Below are 25,340 nucleotides of genomic sequence, written 5' to 3'. Positions count from 1 at the left end.
TCAAATATGTCCCGGGCAGGAATTTTGACCTGGACAAAGGCGCAGTAGGGAGAAAGATGTCGGAAGGACAACATTTACAGGACCTCCTGTGTGGTCCCTTCTCAAAGGTGACAGGTCACAAAGCTTGACCCAAGTCCATGGCTTCTTAGTTCCTTCTAATGTGAGCCTATCCTAAACACTTCTTTTCCCCCAAAGACTCCCTCAGACGTCACTGGTAGAGAGCTAACCAAGGGGCTGACAGGTCATCACAGCTGTTTGGTGACAGCTGTGACTTCTATTTCTTCAGAAAGGCATTTTCTCATCTTTCTCATTCTCCCCTGCAAGGAGTAAAAGGTGACAGGTTCCTAACAGACCTTTCTACAGAGGCTTTTTTCGAAGGCAGGGAAAATCACGCCTCCCCTTCTCAACTCCAGTTTCCCAGGAAGAGAAGACTTGGGCTGCTAAATTCGAGCTGGCACACTCTCCCACAGACATGCAATTGTTGCCGGTTCCGGGGTCAGAGTTTGGTGAGGAGAGACCATCCATCTCAGGACTGACAATCTGACCTCTCCTGTCTGTGGGTCCCTTCTTTTCTATGCCAGGAATCCTCAGCTTGCAAGCGATTGCGAGTAGCTTGCAGCATCTGCATCCCCTCTGTTTCCCGTGATTCCTCCTAAAAATCACCTTCCTCTCTAGCAAGGTGCAGGGGATCTTTCAACCCACTGCTGGTGTCTTCCAGGTGAAAAGGCAGACTATGCACCCTCCTTTAGGTACAAAGGGATATTCTGACACATTCATTCATTGAGCCAACCATTCATTCTTCCACTGCAAGCAGCGCAGGAAATCTCTAACTGTAATTTCACCCCCAAGGATGCTCAACTCATCCTATTCTCTCACCACTCTGAAGCTAGATCTGCTCCAATGTAATGATTTTAGCAGATTTTTGGAGAAGGCAAGTCACTCTCAAGTGAGAGCAATAAACTCCTTTCTTTTAGGAATGAGAACACAGAGGCTCTGAGAGCCAAAGGGACTTGCCCAAGGTCACATGGCTAATTAGTGGCTGGGTAAGAACTGAATTGCACAGCCCCTGACCTAAGTTCTACCATGCTTTATTGCTTCCTCTCCAGGCTTCCCCACATCAAGGGCAGTGAGCAGTGTACCTGCTGGGGAAAACAATCAAAGTGTTTTCTAACACAATCTAACTTCAGTTGAACGATCCCAACATGACCCCTCAGTGACTTTTCTCCAGAAAGCAGGTTTCTTTAGTGAGAGCATGTGAAAAATCCAAGACACAGGAGGACAATCTTTGTGTGTGTGTGTGTGTGTGTGTGTGTGTGTGTGTGTGTGTGTGTGGTGTTTCTACATAAGGTATACACAGTGGGATTTCAAGGAGGAATCATTTCCCCCCTCATCTTTTCATCCCCACTACTTTAAGGCTACTATTTAAAGTTTGAATTTAAGCCTGAGATAAGATCTCAGGAGCCGAAGCAATAACTGGACCTCACCAGCCTGTCTGTCATTCCCCCTTGTCCTGTGCCAAGGTCCCTCCCTGCTTCTGGCTAATTCCGACTCACCTTCTGGTGATAACCCCTCTGTCACTGGCCACAGACCTGTAACCTGTCTCCCTGTCTTGCCCACACTCAGGCAGCCGCTCCCTGAATACACAGACAGATGCTGGGGGGCTATTCTGGCCATCTGCTCCAACAAATACAGCGGGAGCATAAGAGAAACGGCTCGACTGAGGAACCCCAGTTTGTGGGAGGTGAGAAATCACACTTTGCAGCCGGCAAACACTTTGGCCAAGGTAAGCCGGAGGGATCTCCCAGTGCCCGATTTTAATAGCATTGCAGCAGAAGACCCAGAAATGCACCCACAAGGACCCCCCCCTGCGCACACGCTCCCCCTCTTTTCTCTCCGCACAATGTATACACGCTCTCTCTCCCACACACAAGGCAGCAATCGCAAAAATTAACTCACAGGATCTCCAAATCGCGCAGCGCTCGGAAGGCTCCATCTTCAATGCAGCTGATGTGGTTATTGTCCAGTTGCCTGTGGGAAAGCAAGGGTAGAGCATGAAGGCAGAGCAGGGGCAGCGGCGAGGGGCTGGGCGGCTAGCCGGCTTCCCTGGCCACCAAGCGCCTGTCCCTCCACCCATTGCAGGCTCTGCTTGTCCCTGCCAGGAGCTCCTGCAGAGCCAGCCTGTCTGCCACGCTGCTCCGTCTCTTCTCTCTGACTGTCTGAGGGAACTACACAGGCGAGCGCACCAAAGGCTGTCAGGTCTCAGTAAATATTAATTGCGCATTTTTTTTTTTAGGCAGAAGGGAGTAATTTCATTACATTAGGGCATCCAATCCATTACGAGCTCTTACCGTCATGTCACTGAAACAATTTCATTAAGCTAAAGGCCTGTAAATCATTGGAGGTCACTGCTCTGCCCTCCGCGACCTCCCAGAATGCTTTTTCCCCCCCTCTCCCTCGTCTCCCTTTTACTGGAACTTACAGTCTTTGCTTTGACACAGCGCTAAATCTCAAGGCTTTATCTGCCCAAGAGCGGTGAGGGTGCGTGGGGAATATACCGATTCCAAATTAGACTCAACTAATCTAATTTTATAGTCTTTTTATTATTCTAAGCACCAAATGTCTGTGGTGGTTTGTTGTCTCCGTGCATTGTTATGGGGCCCATCTGGTAGGTCATTCTATGGGAACATTTTCTGAATAAATACAGATTCCCTCAAACTGCACTAACTATCGCCAACAGTAAGGAAATTCATTGATGGAAGTGTGTTTGTGATGGAGAAGGAAAAAGAACAGCATTATTGCCTAAAAGATGCGCCACTTACGTTTAAATTGGGGAGAATTAAATGCACCTATTTTTAGGATTCCTTTTTAATTCCCCTTTCCCGTCCTAAATGCAGGAAAATAATGTGTTTCTAAAAGATGCCTTGAGTAAGAGACATCCCAATTGAGGACTTAGGGACTTTAGTCGAGAAGTAATACACAACAGATACCGCTTCAAACAGACAGCCCAAAAATGTTTATTATTTGTGAAATAGTAAATCAGGGTATATATTACCATGACCACACCCAACTTCTACTATATGTCATACATTTAATTCCTAAAACGGCAATGTACAGAAAAGAACGTCGTACAGAAAATATTAGCACCCAATAGTCTACGGCCCTTTGCAGAGGACACCGCTGTTGGGGCAAGCTGAAAGTGTGGCTGTGCTTAAAACTTTTTCCATGGAGACATATATGAAATGAAAAAAAAAGAGTCCTTTTTAGGAAGATCATTTCCTATGGCTGGTATTTTGATTTGTAACTTCCGTTAATATATCCCAAATCAGTTCTCCATGAAACACGCCAAAGTAACAATAAAACTCTCACAGAGGGTTTTATTTCATTTTATTTTTTACCAAAGGAAGATAGACTATTATGACCATTACAAAAGTATACGAATTGTGAGCCTGTAAGCATATGTAAGTTCCCATGCTGTCTCAGGTCCGGTACGGCATTATGAAGCCGCATCACCCAGACAGACAGTCATCACGGGGCAAGGCTTAAAATCGATGATGTCCAGAATTGAAAGAACTAAGAACAGGTCTCCGAAAGCAGAAGTATCCTTGAGGTTGACCAGTTCTACACCCAGTGTTTCAAGTCCTGGCTAACGTTGGCGTACATGGACTTACAGGGTTCTTCAGTCCCCCAGCTTTCTGGAGCTGTTCTTTACACGGTTTTGCTGATGCCTTTGGATCTGTACTGGGGCAGTCACTTTCTGGGCAGTGGTTCTATTCGGGCAGTCTAGTCTTGCTGCACAGTGCCCAGATTTATCATCAATTAAAAGGCCAATGAATCAACAGCCTCTGCTCCACGTCAAGGCCACCAAACCTTACCAAGCAGAAACTCGGCAGGGCTGGCTTTGGGCTCCAAGAAATTGTTCAACGAACATGCTGAATTCGGCAAAAACGCACCATTCGCCTAAGTAGAAAAGTATCTAAATCATCAGATTGTCTGGGGTGTGGGAAGATGGCCGTTTGTGGAGAACCCACTCGAGTGTGTGTGCAGCCCAGAGAGGGCTTTGCAATGCTAGCACACTGCAAGCAGATGGATTTGGGGAGTGTTTGCCACTCTTTTTTGGGAGGCATCAGTAACCAAAGAGGAGATTCTAAACATACAGATCCCCGCCCAAAAGGGAAAAGAATGGAATCTTCAGGAGAAAAGAACAATTTGTAGAAATAAGAGTGGAGGAAATCCTATCGCAGAGTGGTGGAAAGAGAATGAAAAGCCTGGGGAGGGAAGCTTCATGAGTTATAAAAATCTGCACTCAGTGTTACATGAGACCCCATAAAGCCCAGGTCACAAAATGATGTGGACAAGAGGACCATGATCATTTAAGGCAAAATCAGAGAGGTCAAATACATTATTAATTGTGTGCTATTTAAGAATTTTCAGTGAGAGGCACACATTGACACCTATTTGTTTATTCATCAGAGGGAAGACGGAGACGGAATGTAAGCATCTCTGTGGCTGTATTTCATAGCTTACTTTAGCACATATGAAATGTATCAAAATTTAAAATATTTATGCTTAGGCGTGCTTGCCCAGGAGACGTTTATTGTAATGGAGATGGTGTCCTTTCACTCTCGCCGTACAGAAACCAAACAGGATCTGTGTCTATCCCCAGCTTGCTAGTCAAAGGGCCAGGCTCAAGGTGCACTGTGAGGAAGTCTGCATGGGCGCTACACGCCTGTGGGGTTTGCCAGGCACATGGAAAACAGTGCTGACTCCACCTCCCCGCCGGTACGGCTTTGTAGAGCCGAGCAGCAGAGGATTCACAAAAAGCCCAATTAACAGTTCACAGTCACTCCCGTTTCATGTAAACACTGGGTCCCCAAACAAAATGAGCAGTTGCCTGCTTCAGACAGATGCCTTTTCTTTTACACTTATTTATTTATTCAAGGGAGCGGGTGTGGAGGTCAGGGGACAAACTGAGCGACTCTGATCTCTCCTTCAAAATACGTGAGCTCCACGGATTGAACTTTGGTCATCAGGCTTGGTGGCAAGCATCTTTACCCAAGAACCATCTCGCCATTCCCAGATGGCCTTTTCTTCCCAAAATAACAACGCAGAGACATCCAAGTCTGAAAGCACGTAAGAGGGACTGGAAAACAAAACAAAACAACAAAAACCACAACAGAAAAAGCAAGCTCAGCGTTTCTTTGTCAGAGTTGGAACAGAGAACTAATAAACACACAGAGAACCTTCTGGTAGCTGAAGCCAAAGCATTTGATTTAGCAGTTTGCTTCGGAGAGTCTGGTATGCTGGAGGCTGCTGATGTGTGTTTTAAGTGCTCGGGTCAAAGGTTTGTATCACGCCTTTGAAAAATGTTCACTCAAAGACCCTCTTCAAGACGAATGAGAAAAGCTCGTTGCGCGCACCATGCCAAGCACACCATCACTCAGGGGGGGCATGGGCAAAAAGGACTCTGAAAATGTGAGCAGAAGGAGCCCAGCAACTGGGCATGACACGCTTTGCCCCTCTTCTTCCCGGATGGCAAGAAGTGTATTTCTCATCGAGGCTAAATAGTGTCTCCTTGTGCTTAGCATAGGTCCATGGAAGAAAGTGCTGAGCCATTTGTCACAGGGTCCTGGCTGCTGCCCTGTGGTCCCTGTTATGACAAGAGAAAACACCTAAGTATTATGTCCCTCTGAGTCCATAGCGGGTTCAACACCTCCTGGCTCCCTAAGACATGGTGTGTCCCCCAGCAGGGATCCCCAGAAGGAGACGCTATGAGATTTCTATGCTCTTCTTAGGAAGAATAGGAAGGCAGTGGATGGGAGAGAGAAAGCCGCTCTTTCTTTTTCTTTTTGAAGGTCCTCTACTTTATACAGAATAATTTGATTTGCACTCCTTGGTCTCTGAATAAGTTGAGAAGCCCCAAAACATTTCATGATATTAAATTAACCACCCTAATTTCCCCGGGAAGCTTCGATTTCAGCAAACAATATGCCTGCTAACATGATCCCAGAGCCCATCTAGGAAGAAATCCTCAGACAAGAACTAAGTGCAGACTCCCTGAGAGCAGTACTCCGACTACTGTGCTCTCATAGTCCGAGAAAATAAACAAGTCAGGAAGGAATGGGGACTTAAGGTAATCTCTTCGTCCAGCAGACTCAGCGACAGCACTTCTGTGAGAATCCATGACCCTAAGCGTAATAGACTCCGAATTATCCCAGTTCATCTCTTTTGCTTGCAGTTTCAATTTTCATAATTGAAGCAGGAGAGAAACATTGTTTTTTTGCAGTTCAAACATTTTTACAAAGCACGTGGAAATCCTTAAAAGAGTTGAGAGCTAGAAAAAGCTGGTCTACAACATGAACACTAATCCACCCTACATCAGCTACCACAAAAAGTAAGATTAAAAAAAAGAGTAAGAAAATTCCAAGATTTCAGTGATGCATGTGGGTTCCCATGAGAAATACCTGGGAAATGGGAATCTCCTGAAACAGGCTTTGGCTATTTAGAATAAGAGTAGCATTTCCAACAGAATTCCCTATGCACACATAACGTCTGCACACCTGGGCTCATCCCGCTGTTGGGATGGAGGGTGTCCCAGCATCTCATCAAATGGTTGAGGCATTGTTGCTCCAGGGCCCCCAAACAGCAGCAGCAGCAGGAGCAGGAGCAGTGTTCTGCTTCAGAACTACAGCTAGGGTCGCTAGAGTCCTCCTCGTGTGAAGTGCCAGAAGCAGCCGAGGCTGAGCATTCTCTGGGATTAAACCATTTGCTATTTTCTGAACAAAACCAGCTTCAAAAAATATACAAAATCAGCAAAGGACTTTTGTACAAAATACACAAGGGATACCCTAGTAGAAAGCCAAAGAAGAAGTCCACGGCCCTGGGATTCCCTAGCAGACAGCCAAACAAGTCCACGGCCCTGAACTAGAGTAACCTAGAATAGTCACAGCGCATTAGCAGAAATGCACCCTGCATTCAGTCCCCAGGATGCAGAATGGAGTGTGAGAGAGCCTTTGCAAACAGAAAGATGGTTACCTCATTTGTGGCTTTTGTATGCTAACCAACCATCTTTCTAAGAATCCAAACGAATGTGAATCTGTTTTCAAATGTGTGTATGGATGTAGACGCATATCTTCCAAGTGTACTATTTTTTGACTGAAGAGAAAATATTACAATTAACAAAAAAAATGTGGAAATCCTGCTTTTTTTTAAACCAAGGCTGGGGATCAGACAGGAAGAACCTTGACACGCTGTTTGTCTTCTTGGTGTTACCTATTTGTTCTTTAAGTAGAAAACAAGAAATACAGCAGCATTGTTGTTGTTTTTTTTTTCTTAAATGACATCTTAAGAGAAAAATCATCACTGAAGAACAAATTGTAGGAACCTTTGTCTGCTGCTCTTTCCAAACATAATATAAAGCTCAAGGTTATTTTAACTGGCAAAAGGAAAAAAATGTGTTCCAAAGAAAAGCATACACTTGATATAATTGAGTACTGGTCACACTTTGTAGGCAAATCAAACACTTGATCTTAGCCACAATCTGTTAATGAATTGTCACTACTTCTCATCATTAAGGAGCTACGGCCATTCCACATTAAGATGACATCTCACACACGCAAAAGGAGGGGAACCCATTATTCTGCACATTTACTACACTTGTCCACTAGTCCCAGGCATACATGCATAGAGATATGTTTACCCATCCATGAATTATTTAAGTATCTGCAAAGATCTCTGTCTGCACAACTGACATCTCTATGCCTGTATCTCCTACATATGCACGGACAGGTGTAAGATCTCCCTCACGGACACATGTAAATGAATGCATACCTTACAAAACAGTCAAAGGGATACTGGACCTCTGACATTTAACGTGAATATACTTAACAAAAATTATTTTTAAAACTGATTGCTATCGTTCCAGTGAAGTCAACCAACCAAACCTACTTTGTAAACGGGGGGGGGGGGGGGACAGAGTCGGGTTAATTAAGCTTCTGATCACAATAGCCTGCCTGGAACACAGTTGAAAATTGAACAGAAATCTATTTTAACAAGCGTCGTTAAGGCATACTTCGCCACACAGCAAGCGTGGAACCTCTTGCTCAGTATATATCACATTGTTGTTCAACACATGCAACTTCTCAGCAGGAGAATATCTGTGTCCGCTGAGGTGATGCTTCTGGAAGCAAGCTCTGCAATAATGCAAACACAGCTGATGGACTAGCAACAAAGAGGCACACCCGACCTTGGAGAATAAAGAGGGTCTCACACATCGCGGGGAAATATCAATAACTCCACTTCTGTGTTTGGAACCTTCTCGTACTGGGGTGTTTGACAAGCACATTTGCATGGAAATATCCAAGTGGAGGATCCTGCGAACCAATGTAGCACCAAGGGGACACTAGGGGAGAGGGCAGAGCTCCCGTTTCATTAGGACACATTGTATTTGATGTTTAAACAAATCCTGGCATCTCTAGGCAAATAAGAAACAACAATAAAATACATAGAAAGTACATCATATAAAATGACCCACGCTTACAATGAAAGGGCTTCATTTGATTGTTTAGATCAGGGGACCAAACAAAGCTTGGTTACTGCTTACAAATGTTTTAAGGCTCACATTTCAAGTCAGCTCCAGGTCCTGTGGCCACTTTTGTATCAGGACCAAAGGCTGAGCAAGCCACTGTGGCATCACGGTTTGCCTGTGACTTTATCTGTCCCATTTTGGGAAAACTCATCATCCCGAGGCAAACTATGAAGACACTTTGTAGGCATCCGGGTGATGGCTATCCAGCCCTTTGTGTTCTGGGGCGGAGTCCATCAGAAGGGGATTCATTTCCAGGGCATCATACTCTCGCTTGGTTCTAAAGCTTCAGATGTCTTTGGATTTACAAGCTTGCTTCTGGTTATACTCGCCCTAAAATTCTCCTCACTCCGTTATGGAAAGTGAGCTTTGTACAGCTAAAACTGGTAGGCGAAGTTGGTGGGCACCTGAAATATATGAATTGTTCTACTGTGCACTCTCAGCCTTACTGGGAATTTGAATTTCTTTGTAAAACGTATGTATCTGTGTTTTACTCCCTGGCCTTGCTGATGTCATGACTACTCAGAGGCTGGACAAATAAATGGCTGTCTCCATAGCGATTGGGGCAGGTCTGTGGTTTCCCTAGTTACACTCCTGAGAGATAACCATCTGTGGTTCGTCCTCAGCAAAGGCGCAGGACAGAGGGAGGGGTGAGAAACGGGGAGACGAAAGGCATGAAGTTATACCTGCTAACAGAATAACAGAAGTTGTTTCGTTATACTGTCTTCACTCCTTCTAAAGCGACCAGCACAAACTCGAGTCAGATAGTGTTTTTCATCCCACGGGGGTTTCAGAAAAATTTCATTTTGAACACCAGGGAACAGATACAGTCCATGACTATAGCCAACAAGCTGAAGCCAGCGTGGAGGTACTTCTTTCTCCCTGGGTGTCCACAGGAGAGGTTGGATCGTAGGTGTCATAACTCAGGGTCGAAGGTAGGTGTCACCACAGCTTGAGGATCTGTCCCTGACAGTGCTTTGAGTTCCCTAGACCCTCAAAGAGTGCTTAATAAAATTACACGAATTGCTCATCTAGAAAATCTGAGTTTACTAACTCATCCTAACAAATCCTTTGTGAGTTATCAATGTTTGATAACATACACACACACACACACACACACACACACACACACACACACACACACACACACACGTATATATAATGCAAGGCCACAGTTCATGTGACTTCTAGCTGTGGGAACTAAGTGATTGTCATTATTGTCCTCCAATTTCAGTTTCTGAGAGATGGAGACAACAGTGTTCAGCCAAAAGGCCATCGTGAGAATTAAAGTAATGAAATGTGTATATGCTGGAAATATATTTCTGAAGCTATTTAATTTTATTTGCTTTAAAACTAGTGTTATTAAATAAAGGAATCCATTTTTTTTCTTGCATAATCTCTAAGGTCTCTTTCTGTTCTGAAGTTGTGTGTCTGGAGATTGATTTCTTAGGAGTTCCTAAGGGGGAAAATCCTGTTCATTTTACTCAGCCTCCTTTGCCATCCAGTATATCCGTTTATCCCTTCCTTTCCTGTCCCAGCCTAAAGAATCTATTATTTGAGATATTCAATATATTCTTCCTGGAACAAGGGCAGCAGTTCAGACCCACGGGTTCTTCTAACTTCTCCAGCCACTAGGAGATTGAAATTCAAGAAGGCACTAAAAACTTAACATCAACGAAAATGCATATTTTCCCTCACAAGAAAATGATCCCAATATGGTGACATATTTGGAATCCCATGGGGGAGATCTTCTAGAGGAGGGCGATTGCAAAGTTTAACCTCATTTATCAATGGTTATTTCTAATCAATTATCAATCAAGTAATATACTGAGTACCTAGAGCAGTCCAAGGTCACACCATCGACGGCATGTAGTTTTTTTTCCCTTTTATTTATGTATACGTGTGTGTGCATGCCTGTTTGTCTGTACGTGCGCCATGTGCATGGTGGATGCCTGGAAGTCAGAAGATGGGGTCAGAACCCCCGGAGTCATTGCTACATGTGGTTGGAGACAGCCTGATGTGTAAGCCTAAACCATGCCCTCCGATTTAACATCCAGTGCAGTTAACCGCTAAGCCACTGCTCCAGCCCACGTATTTCATTTCTTAATCTTAGTATTCTTTAGTCTGCACACTGTGACTCTCTGTAACCCACATTATATACTGCATGGACACTACAATCACGGTAATGGCATACAGCCTTTCTTAACTTAGGAATCAAGCACTAACCCAAGCATCTTAGACAGATCACAGCAATCCCTGTTCTACAGAAGGGGAATGTGGTATGGAGGGTAATGTCCCCGAACTTGCTTTTGGACCCAGGTATGTCCACACTCCTTAAGACTAGAAGTGAGCTGCTAACCTGGACACAGTGTCGAGTCTGTCACACAGCCCTGCTCTCTCCCTCGTACGTTCTCTGAGCACACCACGTTTTTGTGTCTAGCTTATGCTGGTCCTTGTGGCCTCTTCTGTTTGTGAAGCGTCCATCAAGGACGTCCTCTAGAAAACTGTATACAAACCAAGGCGAAATAAACCTTAGTCCTATGACCCTTTCATCCCTTCATTCAAAGGTTGATTTTACAGCAGTGGAGGTTCTTGTGAACACACAGGTAAAATGAGGATCCAGGATGCTATACAGCAGCATTAAGGAGCATAACCTGGCCTTCCTGATCCACGAGTCTCAGGCTTTACCTACCATGCCATTCCACATCACCTGCAACGTTCAAAGTGCAAAGTTTGGGAGGCTTTAATCATGACTATATGGGCTTCTGTTACTGAAGGCTGAGAAGAGACTGATGGGAAAAGCCAGGTCTGTCTTTTGTCACTGGAACCCAGTTACTTTCACTGGCCCACAAGCACCATTATCCAAAAGATGGTACAAGAGGGAGGACCCCCGCCCCAGCAGTATCCTCCCACTCAGCCCTTTGGGTCCCTCAATTAGATCCCTGGATAGCAACTTAACTTTTAGTTTTGCTGGGATCCCCCCCCGCCTTAGCTCTGAGTGCTGAGGATTAGGACAGTGTATGCTGCTATTCCAGGTGAGGTGACCTGCTGGGACCCAATAGGCAGTAACTTTCCAGGCCAGCCCAGGAAAGCTGAGCATTTTCTTGGGTGGGTGCATGACACACTCAGAGAAACAGTTGGTGTGTTCCCCCCACACTCCCTGTCACATGGCAAGTTGTAAATTGCTAAGATTCCAATCAGTATTTTCTGGGCATGCCCTCCCGGGGGGGGGGGGGGGCTGCACATTTATCTTCCAAGGATGCACAAGCCACAGGTACTGAAATTGCCAAACAGCTCTCGCTACATCATGTACTAGGATATTGGGGGGTCAGTGACCATTAGCAAGGCATCACTCAGAGGTATCTTTGTGGCAGCAGAAGCCAATTAAAGTATGTCTTGTAAGCTCGGTGTAAGGGGACATCAGGGCCTCTGTAATTAACTGTGGAAAAAGTGTCGTGGAAACTCAGCCATGTGGGAGGCGCTGATAACTACATTCAATCAAGCTACTGTGTAGAACTGAAACACTCCAGGAAAAGGCCCGCTTCGTTTTATTTACTATTACCTTTAAGGAATAATGTTTAGATTCCTTGGCAACAGCGTCTGTCCTACCTGTAGCAGAGTTACAGTGGCTGGCCTAAGTCAGGGGCTTGGTACAAATCTTGGGGTTCACAGGAGATGCTGCTTCCCATCACTAAGACCGCTATCGTGAAAGTGAAGGGGAAGCCGCGAGTGCTTGGCCAGGATGTGGAGACACGGGAACCCAGCTATACAGCTATACTGCAGATGGGAGAGCAAGACGGTGCGGCTGAGATGGGAACAGAATGGTGGCCTTCTAAAGAGAGCAATCCACTGCCACCTGACCCAGAGAGTCTATCTCCAGCCAAAAGAAGGGAAAACAGGTGCACTGTAGCACAACACCCAGAACGTAGAAACAGACCACACCTCCGCCAATAGATGGATGGATAAACACACTGTGGCATGCACACCACAGCGTAGTAGTGAACCATTTAAAACAGGGATAAGGCAGTAGGGCATGCTGCAGCATGGGTGAACCTGGAAGATAATCTACAGAAGACAAGTAGTCAGACACGAAAACTGTATCGTTTGGTTCCACTAACATGACATGCCCAGAACTAGGCAAACCGAAAGCATCAGGAAGCAGATTAGCAAGATTCAGAAGCTGGAACAATAATAACGAGATGGGAAGTGAAAGGTCGAGGGTTTCCCTTCAAGGAGATGGACGTGTCTGGAATTAGAGAGAGGTGATGGTTGTATATTATTTGTAAATATACTAAATAAAAATATACAGAGTTTTACACTCGCTAAATGTGGATTCGTTTGCTTATTTATTTATGGACTTAGTCGGTGTGTGTGCTGTGGGTGTCAGAGGTCAACGTGAAAATCCGTTCTCTCCTTCCACTGTCTGGACCCTGGGAATCATCACACTCAGATCATCAGGCTTTATGACAAGAACCTTTACCTGCTGAGCCAACTCACCAGCCCGAGATGTACACTCCTTAAGTGGTTAATTTAGAAGCTAATATTCCATGCCTCAGGCATACAGTAAACTTTCATATGTTTATATATATAAAGTTGAATTCTATGTATGTGTAAATTTTACCTTGTGCCAGGAGAAAAGAGACAGCGACTGAAGAAGAGAGAAGCTCACTCTTTCCACGGCAAGGAGGAGCGCTGTTAGAACATCACACTATGCAAGGGTTATTTCCCTGTGACAATATCGTACTGAGATGGAGGGGAGCCTGGGGCAGGCCTTTGACTGGGTGCGATAAGACAGCAAACCCTCTCTGCCTGGGTGTGAGCAGAGAATGGTGTTAGCACACAAGATCAGAGAAATTATGTTAGCACACCAGGAGAGAAATACAGGAGGGGATTTAATCTACCTACTTTGGGGGGGTTTATTTATAAGCAATTGTTAAACTGCTTTCTTCCTAGCTTGCTCTGGGGACACTGCCAGTCACTCTGCACTCAGGAGAGAACTGTATCCACAGAGAGGATGGCGGGCGCGGGGGGGGGGGGAGAATTGATGGGAGGGCAGAAGACTGCCTGCTAGACTCTGCAGTGTAACATCAAGTGTGTGGACCAGCTACTGCCTGGCACTTTCCACATGGCTACCTCCCCTCTCCATCCCTCCAGCACAGAAAGAACTCAGAAGATTGAATCTGTATTTCTGAAGCAGCTGTTCTGCCTTTGTGCAGGCTACCTCTTTGCTTCCTTCCTCTGAGAAGATGGACAGCAGCCTGGAGGCGGTGGCTATGGGGCAGAGGGAGAAGCACCAAGGACTAGACATCCTTCTCTGCCTAGCCATTGGTCTGGAGCTTATGAGTGTGACTACCGACTACTGGGGAAGAGATGGCATACGGGCTGAGGGAAAGTGACAGGTCCTTCCCCTCAGGCTGTCTGTCACCAATGTTCTCCAGGACTCAGGAACAGCCACAATAGTGTCACTGAGCTGAGCGATTTTTTTTTTTTATGTTGAAATAGAAGGAAGGGGAAGAGAAACAAAGAGGAGAAGGAACTGGCAACCATAATGCTATATGAGATGGTTCCTTCCTGAGGAGCCTCACTCCAGTGGGGCTCATTCCACATGTGGCTCTGATTAGAGTTTTTCCTGAAGTCACTGCAGGACTGGAACAAGGAGACCATTGCAGGCGTTTAAGAACTGGGGACAAGAAGGTACTGCCCAGGAGGGTGCAGCGCCAACACTCGAGTTGCTAAAATGATAATTTTTTTTTTTTTTTTTGTTTTTCGAGACAGGGTTTCTCTGTGGTTTTGGAGCCTGTCCTGGAACTAGCTCTTGTAGACCAGGCTGGTCTCGAATTCACAGAGATCCGCCTGCCTCTGCCTCCTGAGTGCTGGGATTAAAGGCGTGCGCCACCACCGCCCGGCTAAAATGATAGTATTTACTGGAAAAAAAAAAAACCAAACCAGCCTACAAGCGGGCACTCTGCTAAAGAATTAGGTGGCCAGGATCTTTTGCCTTGCTGACTCGTGGCTTTACTTCTCAGTAAGCAAATGCATGAGAGGGATGACTTCTGGGGCCCCTGCAGAAGTTACGTTCTGGGATGCCGAATTCCCACCCAAGCCCCAGTGTGCACGGGAGGGTGTTTTTAACTCTGCTGTTGGGTATGATTGTTAATGCAGTGTGTTGAAAATGAAAGTGTGAGCCTCCTCCTGTTTGGAACAGGGAGGCTGAGGGTGCTCCAGTGTCTCGGAGGGCTGAACGGTCGTATGAGGATAGAAGCATAAACAGATGTGGTATTAAGGCTTTCCAAACTGCTCTCTGGAAAAGGACACAGCCTGGAAGCGTCCACAGCACCTGTTGGAATTCTAGTGAGGACGAGAGCAGCTTTCACGCTTCTGTGTGCTTCTGGGGGTTCCGAACAAGTGGTTAGGCTACTGCAGCTCCTTTCTATTCTCGTCCTTGAAAAACCTCCCTGTCCAGCTCCCCCATGTCTCAGGAGCAGTGTTTCTTCCTCCCGTGAGCCACAGGGAAGGCTTTAGAAGAGCACCCACAGCTGGAATGCCATGCAGTATGTCAGCATGTTTTAGGAAGCTGAGGCTGGGCTCCTTCCATCAGATGGAAAGAAAAGATTGAAAGAGAGAGAAATCCACTTCAGGTGACACCCTCAAGCCCACGGATCCACTGAAAAGTTCTGAAGATGCCACAGGAAAAGTCATCAAACTTGACATTCATCTCTCAAGGATTCCTCTGCCCTCATCTGAAGAGGACTTAGGCTCACACTGCTTTCTGGAAAGTTCACCCCACTCTCACACCCTAGCCAGAGGTGAGCTCCCTTACGAGTCTTCAGAAGAGCAGGCTGTTTCAAGCAGAAACTGGGAAAGAAAATCTCCATTTCTGGATTAAAAGTGAGAAACTGAGTTACACAGTACCCCAGCCTTGGTATCCCCCAAGGGGCTTCTCTGATTTACTGGGTTCCCAGAAGCTCTTTAGTGCCCTTAACTGTCCCTGGCATTCAGAAACTCACGAGTGATGGTTCCAAACAGGCATGCCGTTTCTTCTTATACTCAATGTCCCCAATTCTGTTTCCTTCTTGTTCAAGTTCATCGCCTGAGGCTTCCATTTCCACCTTGGCTAACTCACTTGCTTTCCTGGGCATTTACATACTGACATTAGTCTCCTGCCCCCACTAGCACTGGTATCTAGGTCTCTGTTTGGGCTGGGAGCAAGGGGGTGATCATGACTGTGGGTTCTCTCCAAACAGATGGTAAATGAGGCTGAGGGTGCCCCCACTTACAAACGGACAAGTATGAAGGCATCCGATCAGAGGAAAGGGTTGGATAATCAGAACTAACATTTCCTTTGCCTGTGATAGATAACCACTTTGGAAACGTCTCCCGGCCTGATTTTTTTTTCCTTGGGTCAGCATTGTGGTGGAGGCAGTGGGTGGGGGATGGGGCCTGTGTCCATCAAGATGTTCTATATCAACCCCTCCAAGAAGAGAGCAGCCCAGAATTGTCTCTGTACAAAGGGCCTGCATTAACTGTAATGAAGCAAATGACAAAATCAATAAAGCGGGAATTGCGCGGCTGTCATGGAGATGATGTAAATCCGGGGGTTCACGATGGTTATGAAGCTATTTAGAATTGTAATTAAAACCAGCACCATTTTTTTCAAGATAAAAGCCCCTTTGACAACCATAAATGCAAGCTACAGGAAATTTTCAACAAATATATTCAAAATTAATGTATGGCGCAAAGATGGCATAAATTAACAGAGGATAATCCATAAGCCCGGGCTTTGGAACGTAAGAGCGCCGAGTAAAGAGATTTCGATTTCACGTTTGGTTTTCAAGCAATGTGGTTTTCAATTTTAATCAAGTTAAAGCTTGACAGAGCGCTCAGAGACCCCGAATGAATGGCAGCTTTCTGACAACTACTTTTCAGGGAGACTGAAGGTGCTGTCTCTGTATTTGCCCAACTTGAGATCTGACTGCTCCGGTCATCTTACTTGGCTAGCGTACTCCCAAAGGAATCCGGAAGGTGTGCAGGAGATGACAATTTTGGTTTTGGAGGGGGCTTAAGGTAGGAGGAGATGGGACAGGATTTTTATGTTTTCTTTTCCTAAGGACTGACTGTCCTCGGGTTTAGTTCCTGAGTCTGGGTCTCACCTACAATGAGGAGATTTCTTAGGAAACATCCCTGCCTAGCTACCCACTTACCTGTCTGCTTTTAGGTCATTCCAGGGCTGTGGTCTGGATGAGCACTCCCCAAAACATCTATGCACGGTTTCCAGGGTGACACTGTTGGGAGGTGATGGAAACTTTAGGAGGTCGGGCCTGGTGGGTGGCCATTAGGTCGGCCGAGGGCAGTCCCTCAAAGGGACTTGAGGGGCCCTGAGCTCTTTCTACAGTGTCTCTCCCACTTCCTGGCTTGAGAGGAAAGCCGTTTGCTTTGTCCTGTTCCTACCACAATGCGTTGCCTTCACCAGAGGCCGAAAGTAATGGAACTACTCCATTTTGGGAAGAAAGTGCTGGAACCACCAGCTAGAATACACATTTTCTCTTTGTGAGTTACGTGTCTCGGGTACTCTGAATACGGATGGAGGACTAACTAGAAAAACAACTCACCTTTTATTAATACGGACTTCAACACTGCTAAAGAAGACCCCAGCCCTGTGGCTGATCATGGCAGCAGACTCCGTACAATGGTGTCGGGTGCAACCAGATTGGTTCTGAGCCCAGTATTTCCAAAGGAAAAGTGCGGCTCAAAAGAAGGGACAGACTATTTAAAAATCTTAGGATGGCATTCAATAGGGAAGTCAGGCCGGGTTCTTAATCTCTAATCATATCTGGGGGAAGAGGAGGGGTAGCACGTGATAAACTGTGGGAAAAAAAAATAAGGCTGTATATGATGATAACCAGTAACATCAAGTCTGAAATGCCACAGAATTTGGGTATGCTTGGCTTTTTCAATTTAATTTGGTCTTCAATACGGTCAGATGCAAGGGCTCTGAGGGTAGGAATTGAGGACTCCCAGGAACTTAATGAGATGATAATATGGTTTTTATTTCTTGTGTCTTATGATGGCTTCATGTTACAAAGGGGAGGCTTGCTGGCAGGGAGAATGCCCCTCTTGGAGCTATTTAATTCCTGGGGGCAGTAAACCAGCCGAGGGTGAGGCCATTGTTCATAAACCAACCAACCCATTGTGAGCCTATGCTCGCAATCAGTTCTCTCACAGAAGCCAGTACCTCCTCTTTTCCAAATCAGTTCTGGACCAGGTATTATACATCTAGTGCCAGCCCCACATTGCCCTATCCCTACTGAAATGATCCAAACTCTACAGTTCTGAGCTGTTTCCCTGCTTGGCATAGTTTTTCAGTGGAAACCCCAATAAAAGCTGGGACCCACTCTCCCCACGGAACCGCTTCTCTCCTGGCGACTCTGAAGCTTCCCGCCATCTCCCGGCACAGCATTCCAGGCTCTTCACTTCTGTGTGGCCGTCAATAATAACTAAAGTTTCTCTCAAGGCCATTGGCCTCCCTGTGTCACCGGTCTGTCACCTTTATAAGTTAAGACGAGGAAATAACGAAGCCTCAGTTTGGCACGGTTCTTGCTGACCGTCCGAATAGTCCTGGGCAAATTTAATCTCCAGCTTGTAAAAGGAGAAATTTGGACCATGTGGTTCATTTCTTAAGCCCCTTTCTAGCTTGTTAGGTCTATGAGTCAGTAGAGGGAGGTGAATTCCAAGCCCCACAATGCAATAGGAAGAAGGGCTGGCGGCAGTAAAGAAACCGTAGGCTTGCCAAGTCACTTACCATAAAAGCTCTTCCCGTGCCCACTTCAGCAGTAAAACGGCAAAGGAAGAAAATCATTTTTGGAAATCTAATTGCATTAAGGAACTAATTCCAGAAAAGGGTCTTGGATTGGGAGCTCATCAGGATGATTCGTCTTCTGCAGGACAACTAAGAAAATCTCAGCTGTACTTCTTAATGCAGGGTCCATCTTTATGTGTGTGTGCATATGAGAGAGAGAAAGGGGGAGGGAGGGAAGGAGGGAAGGAGGGAGAAATAGAGAGAGAGGGATGCTGGGGACCAAAGTTAAGGCCTTATGTGTACTAGGTAGGTGCTTTACCTTTGAGCCATACTTCTAAACTGATTTTTCTCTCTCTCACAATACAGGGGATCTACCATGGAGTTACAGCCTTGGCTGCTACACCAAGGGCCATTCACATTGCTGGAACTGTCCAAATATTGTGAAGCAACAACACAAAGAACCCAAAGAGAAGTTGAGTGGCAGCCGCCATTTAAGACGATGTAGGGTATAGCTAGTCTGTCCAAGGAAGTCTAGTGGAAGCCATCCAGGCTCCAGGCGCATGGTGAATTAGTCAACAAAACGAGATCCCCTGGACCAGGAGCATTGGTGTCTTGGTGAGCAGCAGCAAGGTGGGAGATGGACCTCGAAGAGATCCCTACTCCACTGCCCACCCAGTGAAGCTGCAGGAATGAATTTGGGTTCTGTGCTATTATTTCTCATTGGTTGGACAAACAGGCCCATGGCTGACATGGGGTAAAGGATTCCTCGGGATATTTAAAATAGGGAACAGGAGAGAAAGGGCAGATTAAAGGAATGGAGGCTTCAGCTTAAAGAAAATCTTAGGAAACTCTTCGTGTTCCAACCCCTGTCCGAAAATCTGAGTACAAAAATGCCATAAGCTGGTCAGAATCAGCTAAGATCTCAGCACACAGTGCTGGTCTCCTTACTATTAGTGCTGTGAGCCGGAAGTCCACCACTCAGCTACACCTCTCTCACATTGGTTTTGTCTATAATGCCCATAGATCTCCTAAAAGGAAGTCGTGCCCCCCTTCATTGTCTTGCTTTGGTATGAAAGCGGGCTACGAGCTGAGGAGACATCCTGTCAGCCAGTAGCCTCCATGCCCACATCTATGCAGCCTGCTATGTCGAATATGCCTGATGGCTCAGTGTGTGTATTTTCCATAAGGCTCAGTGTGTGTATTTTCCCATAAGTCAACGAGCTGATTCCACCTGCCCCCAAGAGTCACACAGAGCCAGGGACATATGCAGAACTTTGGTGTGGTTTCTTTTCTTAGAAAGATACAAGCAAACATTTACCATTTACGGGTCTGTGGGCCGAATATACTTAAGCAGACAAAGCAATATCCAGTGGTGATCTAATTGACATTTTAGTTGGGCAATAGAGCTGGGGCCAGCCCAACGGCAAGCAAATTCATTTTCCAAAGGTCATGGGGTTGGCTGCTGGTGATTCGCTGTTGAAAGATATTTTAGGGTTGGTCAAGGCCACAATCAGAGAGGTCTGTAGAATACAAATAATCTCCTTCATTGGAAACAAGGAGCCACACCTTGGCTGTGGTTATGTTTACGCAGATGGCAATGGCCACAGTCTCCGGTTACAGAGGTCAGTGGTGGCTGGGTGGCTTGGGTTTGGTCAGTTCACAGGCCTGTGAGCTCTTGGGAAAATAATATTCATGGCATTGGTCACAGCAAAGTGGGTTAAACAGGAATGTTCCCTCCTTTTTGGCTAAAATAAATAAAATTATTTAGTACACAAACAGATATGTGTGATAAAGAATGTTTGGGAATGTGTCAAGGAGGTTCAGGGGAGAAAGCAGCATTGCTTGCCCATGTTCCAGTTCACAAGTTTGCCTTTCCAGAAAATATTCCAGAAGGTTATAGGGAAACTGTCCACAGATATTTCCCATATATAAAGAACAAATACAGGTCCACTGATTCCTGTCCAAACCTGCAGTGCTCAAGTATTTTGCATAAAATGGAGCTGGATTAACATAAATCCACTCAATTCTCTTTTAAAACCATCTCTAACTGTTCACAGTACGCAATACATGTAAATACCGTGTTAAGTCCTTGCTGGAGTGCTTGGGGAGGATAAGAAGGAAAAATTCAATACATGTTTAGCAGGACACAATTTCCCCTAAATATTTTCAATTCATAATTGTAGAATTGGATGGTGTAGGTCCCACCGACACGAGAGTCACGGGTCTGCTCAGACCACTTCCCACCTGTTCTCGCATGAAGATCCATCTTTCCCCTTTTAAATACCTATAACAGTCCAGTGGATGAATGGCCATACCACAACCCATTTACCTAGAGTCCCACGGACAGGGATTTTGGTATGTCCCAAGACATTTTCTCTACACACGATACTGACCTATATATTACCGGGGCCTTCATGGGAATATTGCATTATGAAAACTAAGTGGATGGCTTGCAGAGTCCAGGTATGTTGGATGCTGCCACTAGCTGACCTGTCACGGGAGTTACACTAGTTTGTTGTTTCTGATGCCAGAGTCAAAGGTCACCTTCCGCTTTCTCAGCTCAGTGTGCTGTAAATTCTTACCAAGCACAAGTTGGATGTGCTGTCTGGAATCAAGGCAGCCATGACCAATATATATTGATTACGGCTGTCTTTGCCAACTTAGGTTAAAACTCCAAGACACGGCCCAGGTCTTCCTTACTCTTTATATTTGTTGTCATTGTTCTATGTTTATTGAGGAAACATTAAAGAAACTAAAGGAAAGGAAAAAAGGGGGGTTTTACCCTAGAGAAGTGTAAACACAGCCACACAAAGTCGTACATTGTCGTGTGCTGAGAGTGGCTTTATTCATGATAACCCAAACTTAGGAACAACCTAGATGCCTATCAACAGGGGAAGGCATGAGTACCACAGGAGCAGGCTCTACACAATGGAATACTACTCAGCCAGAAAAACAAGACGACGTAAGGCAAATTTGAAAATATTATACTAAGTGTAAGAAGTGAACTAGTCAAGACGAGAAATGATTCTGTTAATGGAAGGAGTTTCTGCGGGCAAAAATCTCGTGAATGGAGGCGGCGGCAGGGCCCCTGCATGGGGAAGGGGGACTGTGTGGCAGTTCAGAGAAAATTCTTAGCGGTGTCTTCAGGACCATCCGTTTGTGAAATACTTTAAGCAGCATGGCAAAAATGGGTGCATTTTTTTAAAATAAATTTATTTATTATGTATACAATATTCTTTCTGCGTGTATCACTGGGCTGAGCTCCCAAAGTCCAGTCCAAGAGTGGGAGGAGTGATAATATGAGCAAAGAGGTCAAGACCATGATGGGAACACCCACTGAGACAGCTTACCTGAGCTAATGGGAGCTCACCAACTTGGCCTAACAGAAAATGAACCAGCATAGGATCAAACTAGACCCTCTGAATGTGGGTGACATTTGGATGGCTGGAGCAGACTGTGGGGTCACCAGCAGTGAGACCAGGACTTATCCCTACTGCTTGAACTGACTTTTGGGATCCATTCTTTTTGGAGGAATACCTTGCTAAGCCTAGATATAGTAGGGTGGGGGAGACTTGGTCCTGCCTCAAAGCAATGTCTATCCTACAGCACGTACTGGCTTTGGGGGAGCCTAGGCGGTTTGGATGCTCACCTTACTAGACCTGGATGGAGGTGGGTGGTCCTTGGACTTCCCACAGGTCAGGGAACCCTGACTGCTCTTTGAGGGAGGGGGACTTGATCGGGGGAGGGGGAGGGAAATGGGAGGCGGTGGCGGGGAGGAGGCAGAAATCTTAAATAAATAAATAAATAAATAAATAAATAAATAAATAGACTTTGTTGATTTTCAGTGGGAAGCCTTACCCTCTCTGAGGAGTGGATGGGAGATTTGTGTGGGGGAATGTGGAGGGAAGGGGGGGGCAGAAAGTAGGAACTGGGATTGGTATGTAAAATAAGAAGACAGGTTGTTTTTTTTTAAAGAAAAGAAATAAATTAACCTAAAAATCTTTTATTTTGCATTCTGAATGGCTTTATTCCCTATCAAATCCTTTCTCAGTCCTAGTAAGAACAAGGGTCTCTCTGCCTTTCTGCCCCAAGTGTAAAGCAAACAGTCCTGGCAGAATAACAGAAAATGAGAAAGACAGCCCTCCCTCCACTGTCTTATTATGTAGTCCAGGCTAGCCCAAAACTTGAGGCAACCCTCCTGCCTCAGTTCCCCATGCACTGAGATGATGGGTGTGTGTCACAATAAATGATCACAGCAGTCCTGAAGAGACCTTTTAAAAGGCTCCTTGCCTTTTCTCTGTGAGATAGATATGTGGTTTAGTGTGGCCTCAGTCAGATGGCAGGCTCACAGCCTGCCAGAGTTTATTTCCCAAGGTGTAGCTATGGTTCTGGCATTCACTGAACACAGGACTAGACTCTATCTACAGCGGGTGGGTGCTCATGGGGAGAAACTCTAACAGACTCCTGAGAAAAGCAGAGGTCCTCCAACCTCCAGTGCGCTCCATAGAAGCAACCCCCCCAACAGTCCCAAATCCACTGTCAGGAGCGGGACCTCTCCGGGCAGCATGTCCAGGGAGTGGCAAATTCAGAGCAATAGAAACCATGTAACAAAGGCAGAGGAGTCATAGCCATTTTGCCTGCCTTCCTCAGTCCTGGGCAGATGCCAACAGCACACAGTCAGCCACACTTAACACTCCCTTGTGTGTGGAGTCTGCTCGCTCCCCTCCAGGTCGCTTTGTGCTTGTGTTAATTCTGGATGGATTTCCACCAGTGTTTTAAGCATCACTGATGATTTGAGTAACATCAATGTGGATATATTTCCACTCTGTTGCATGACTCTTCACCGAGTACCCAACCTTGCTGAGACTAAATTTCCTCATCTTCAAGAGTGGTAATCCTGCCAACCCCACTGGGTTGTAACAATACTTGGTCAAAGAACAAGAATCTGCCTTTGAAATGCTGTGTCACCATCTAACCACAGCTCAGACAAACATTCAGCTGCAATCTTGAGTACTCATAAAAAAAAAGAAAGAAAGAAAGAAAGAAAGAAAGAAAGAAAGAAAGAAAGAAAGAAAGAGCATTGAGACAAATGCTTGCCCAAGATCAGTGGGGAGGACAGTTTTTAAACTCAGGTTTTTCTCCATTTCAGCTCCAAAGACTGTACAGCTAGAGGGAGAACAGCTCCATACCCTAAAGTCACCAACCCAGTTCCTGGTGGAGAAAATCCAAGTCCCAAATCACCTATACTGAGGACAATAAGTAGCATTCCATATGACTGCAAAAGTGCGGATTCCTGGCCCTCCAGCGGAAGCTGTCACTCCTTCCTCCATCTACAGTGCTCAGGAAATGCATCTCTAACAGGGTGCAGAAGATTCTGGACCAGCTGGTTTTCCAAACACATCGCAGGAGTCCTACACGTGTGTGGCCAACAGTGTTGATAAAGGCTTGCCATCCCAGTACTTGGGAAACTAGAGACAAGAGAATCAGGCATTGATGACTACCTCGTTACATAGTGAGTTCAAGGCCAGCCTGAGCTGAGACCCATTTCCAAAACCAACGAACAACAAACAAACAAAAACATATAATAGAGAACAATTCTAGAGGAGGTCAGGGATAAAAGGAAGGTGTGAGACTTTTGAGTTCTCAACTCTCTACTGTTTGCAAAAAAGGGGCAGCTGGTACCAGGATGCGGTGATGCAGGTGACAATACAGCCCCACAATTGAGTTCCTTCGGAGCAACAATTTCTGGAAATAATGAGAGGTGGTAAAGAACGTGTTTTGTTTCTTTGGGATTGAAAGAGCCTGGGGGTGCTTCTGTGACAACAGTCACTGTCCTGTGACTTAGAAAGAAGCAGGACAAAATCCCTCACTTCAGCAATGGGACAGGTCCGTATCTTAATGCCACAAACTCGGTTTCTGGTACAGAGAGTTCAATTCCAGAGTCACCGGTGCTGAGGGTGATTGACAAGTGCATATGAATGGGTTTCGGGCATGTTGGTGCTCTCCCAGTCACAACAGCCACCACCAGTGTCACTCTTGGGATATAGGCGGTATGTGGCAAAGTGGCTTGCCAACAAATTAGCAGGGATCGGATTACCAACGCCTGGGGCTGACTGTAAGGCAGACAGCTAAAAACCTCTAGGTACTTCCTCTGTCTGCAGAAGGTTGGGCCCGGAAGTAAGAGGCGAGTCCTAGTCAGCTGTGGGTGGATCTCATCATTGGTGATTTGTTTCACCTTCATGGTGTAGGCACTCAGTATTCAGGTTCTCTCCCTCCCTCCCTCCCTCCCTCCCTCTCTTCCTCCCTCCCTCCCTTCCTGCGTCAGTGCTGAAGATCATACTTGGAGTCTCTCAAATGTACGATAAAGTGTTCTCTACCCTTTCGCCTCATGTTCAGTGTTTGGGTTTGTGGTCGGAGATGTGGTTTGGTTGGTAGTCTTTCCTTGAATGCACAAAGCCCCATTTAATCTCTGGTATTACAAAAATAAGCAAATAATTTTTAAAAAGCCTGTATTAGGAGCAAATATTCAAAAACAGATGATTAATATAGAAAGTTGTTTTACTTCTTTCAGAAAAGAAAATGCAAATGGTTAAACACTAAGCCCAAATATACCTGCTGTTAATGAGTGGCTGGAATGGTCACAGGACCCACATCTCCAGTCAGCTGTTACTCCTCACACAGCACTCAAGCTGTAGCCATGTGACATGTGACAACGTGCAGCATTTGAGTTTAAAATCCTTCACTGAAGGGTTTAACTTTGACACATCACTTCAGAGAAAGTGCCCAAGACCAAATCCCAAGCCCAGACGTCAACGGCTCAACCATGGGATGATAAGCTTTCCATTTGGGAAAGTGGGTGAATGGGGAGCAGGGTGCAGAGCTTTCCACTGGGGAAGTGGGTGAATGGGGAACAGAGTGCAGAGCTTTCCACTGGGGAAGTGGGTGAATGGGGAACAGGGTGCA

At 45.7% G+C, this 25,340-nt stretch overlaps 1 protein-coding gene across 1 annotated transcript in view; it reads right to left on the bottom strand.

Moving 5' to 3' along the window:
• Slit3 (slit guidance ligand 3) overlaps positions 1-25,340 on the bottom strand; it is a 597,086-nt gene that overhangs the window by 160,343 nt on the left and 411,403 nt on the right. The window contains exon 6 of the mRNA XM_013347495.2: positions 1,957-2,028. Within this exon, the coding sequence (XP_013202949.2) occupies positions 1,957-2,028 (72 nt within the window). The remainder of the gene's footprint in view (positions 1-1,956; positions 2,029-25,340) is intronic.

This window comes from Microtus ochrogaster, chromosome 7 (assembly GCF_000317375.1).
Source record: "Microtus ochrogaster isolate Prairie Vole_2 chromosome 7, MicOch1.0, whole genome shotgun sequence".
In the NCBI taxonomy this organism is placed as follows: domain Eukaryota; kingdom Metazoa; phylum Chordata; class Mammalia; order Rodentia; family Cricetidae; genus Microtus; species Microtus ochrogaster.
The sequence above is the reverse complement of the archived record's forward strand: the minus strand, read 5'-3'. Positions and strand labels throughout refer to the sequence as shown.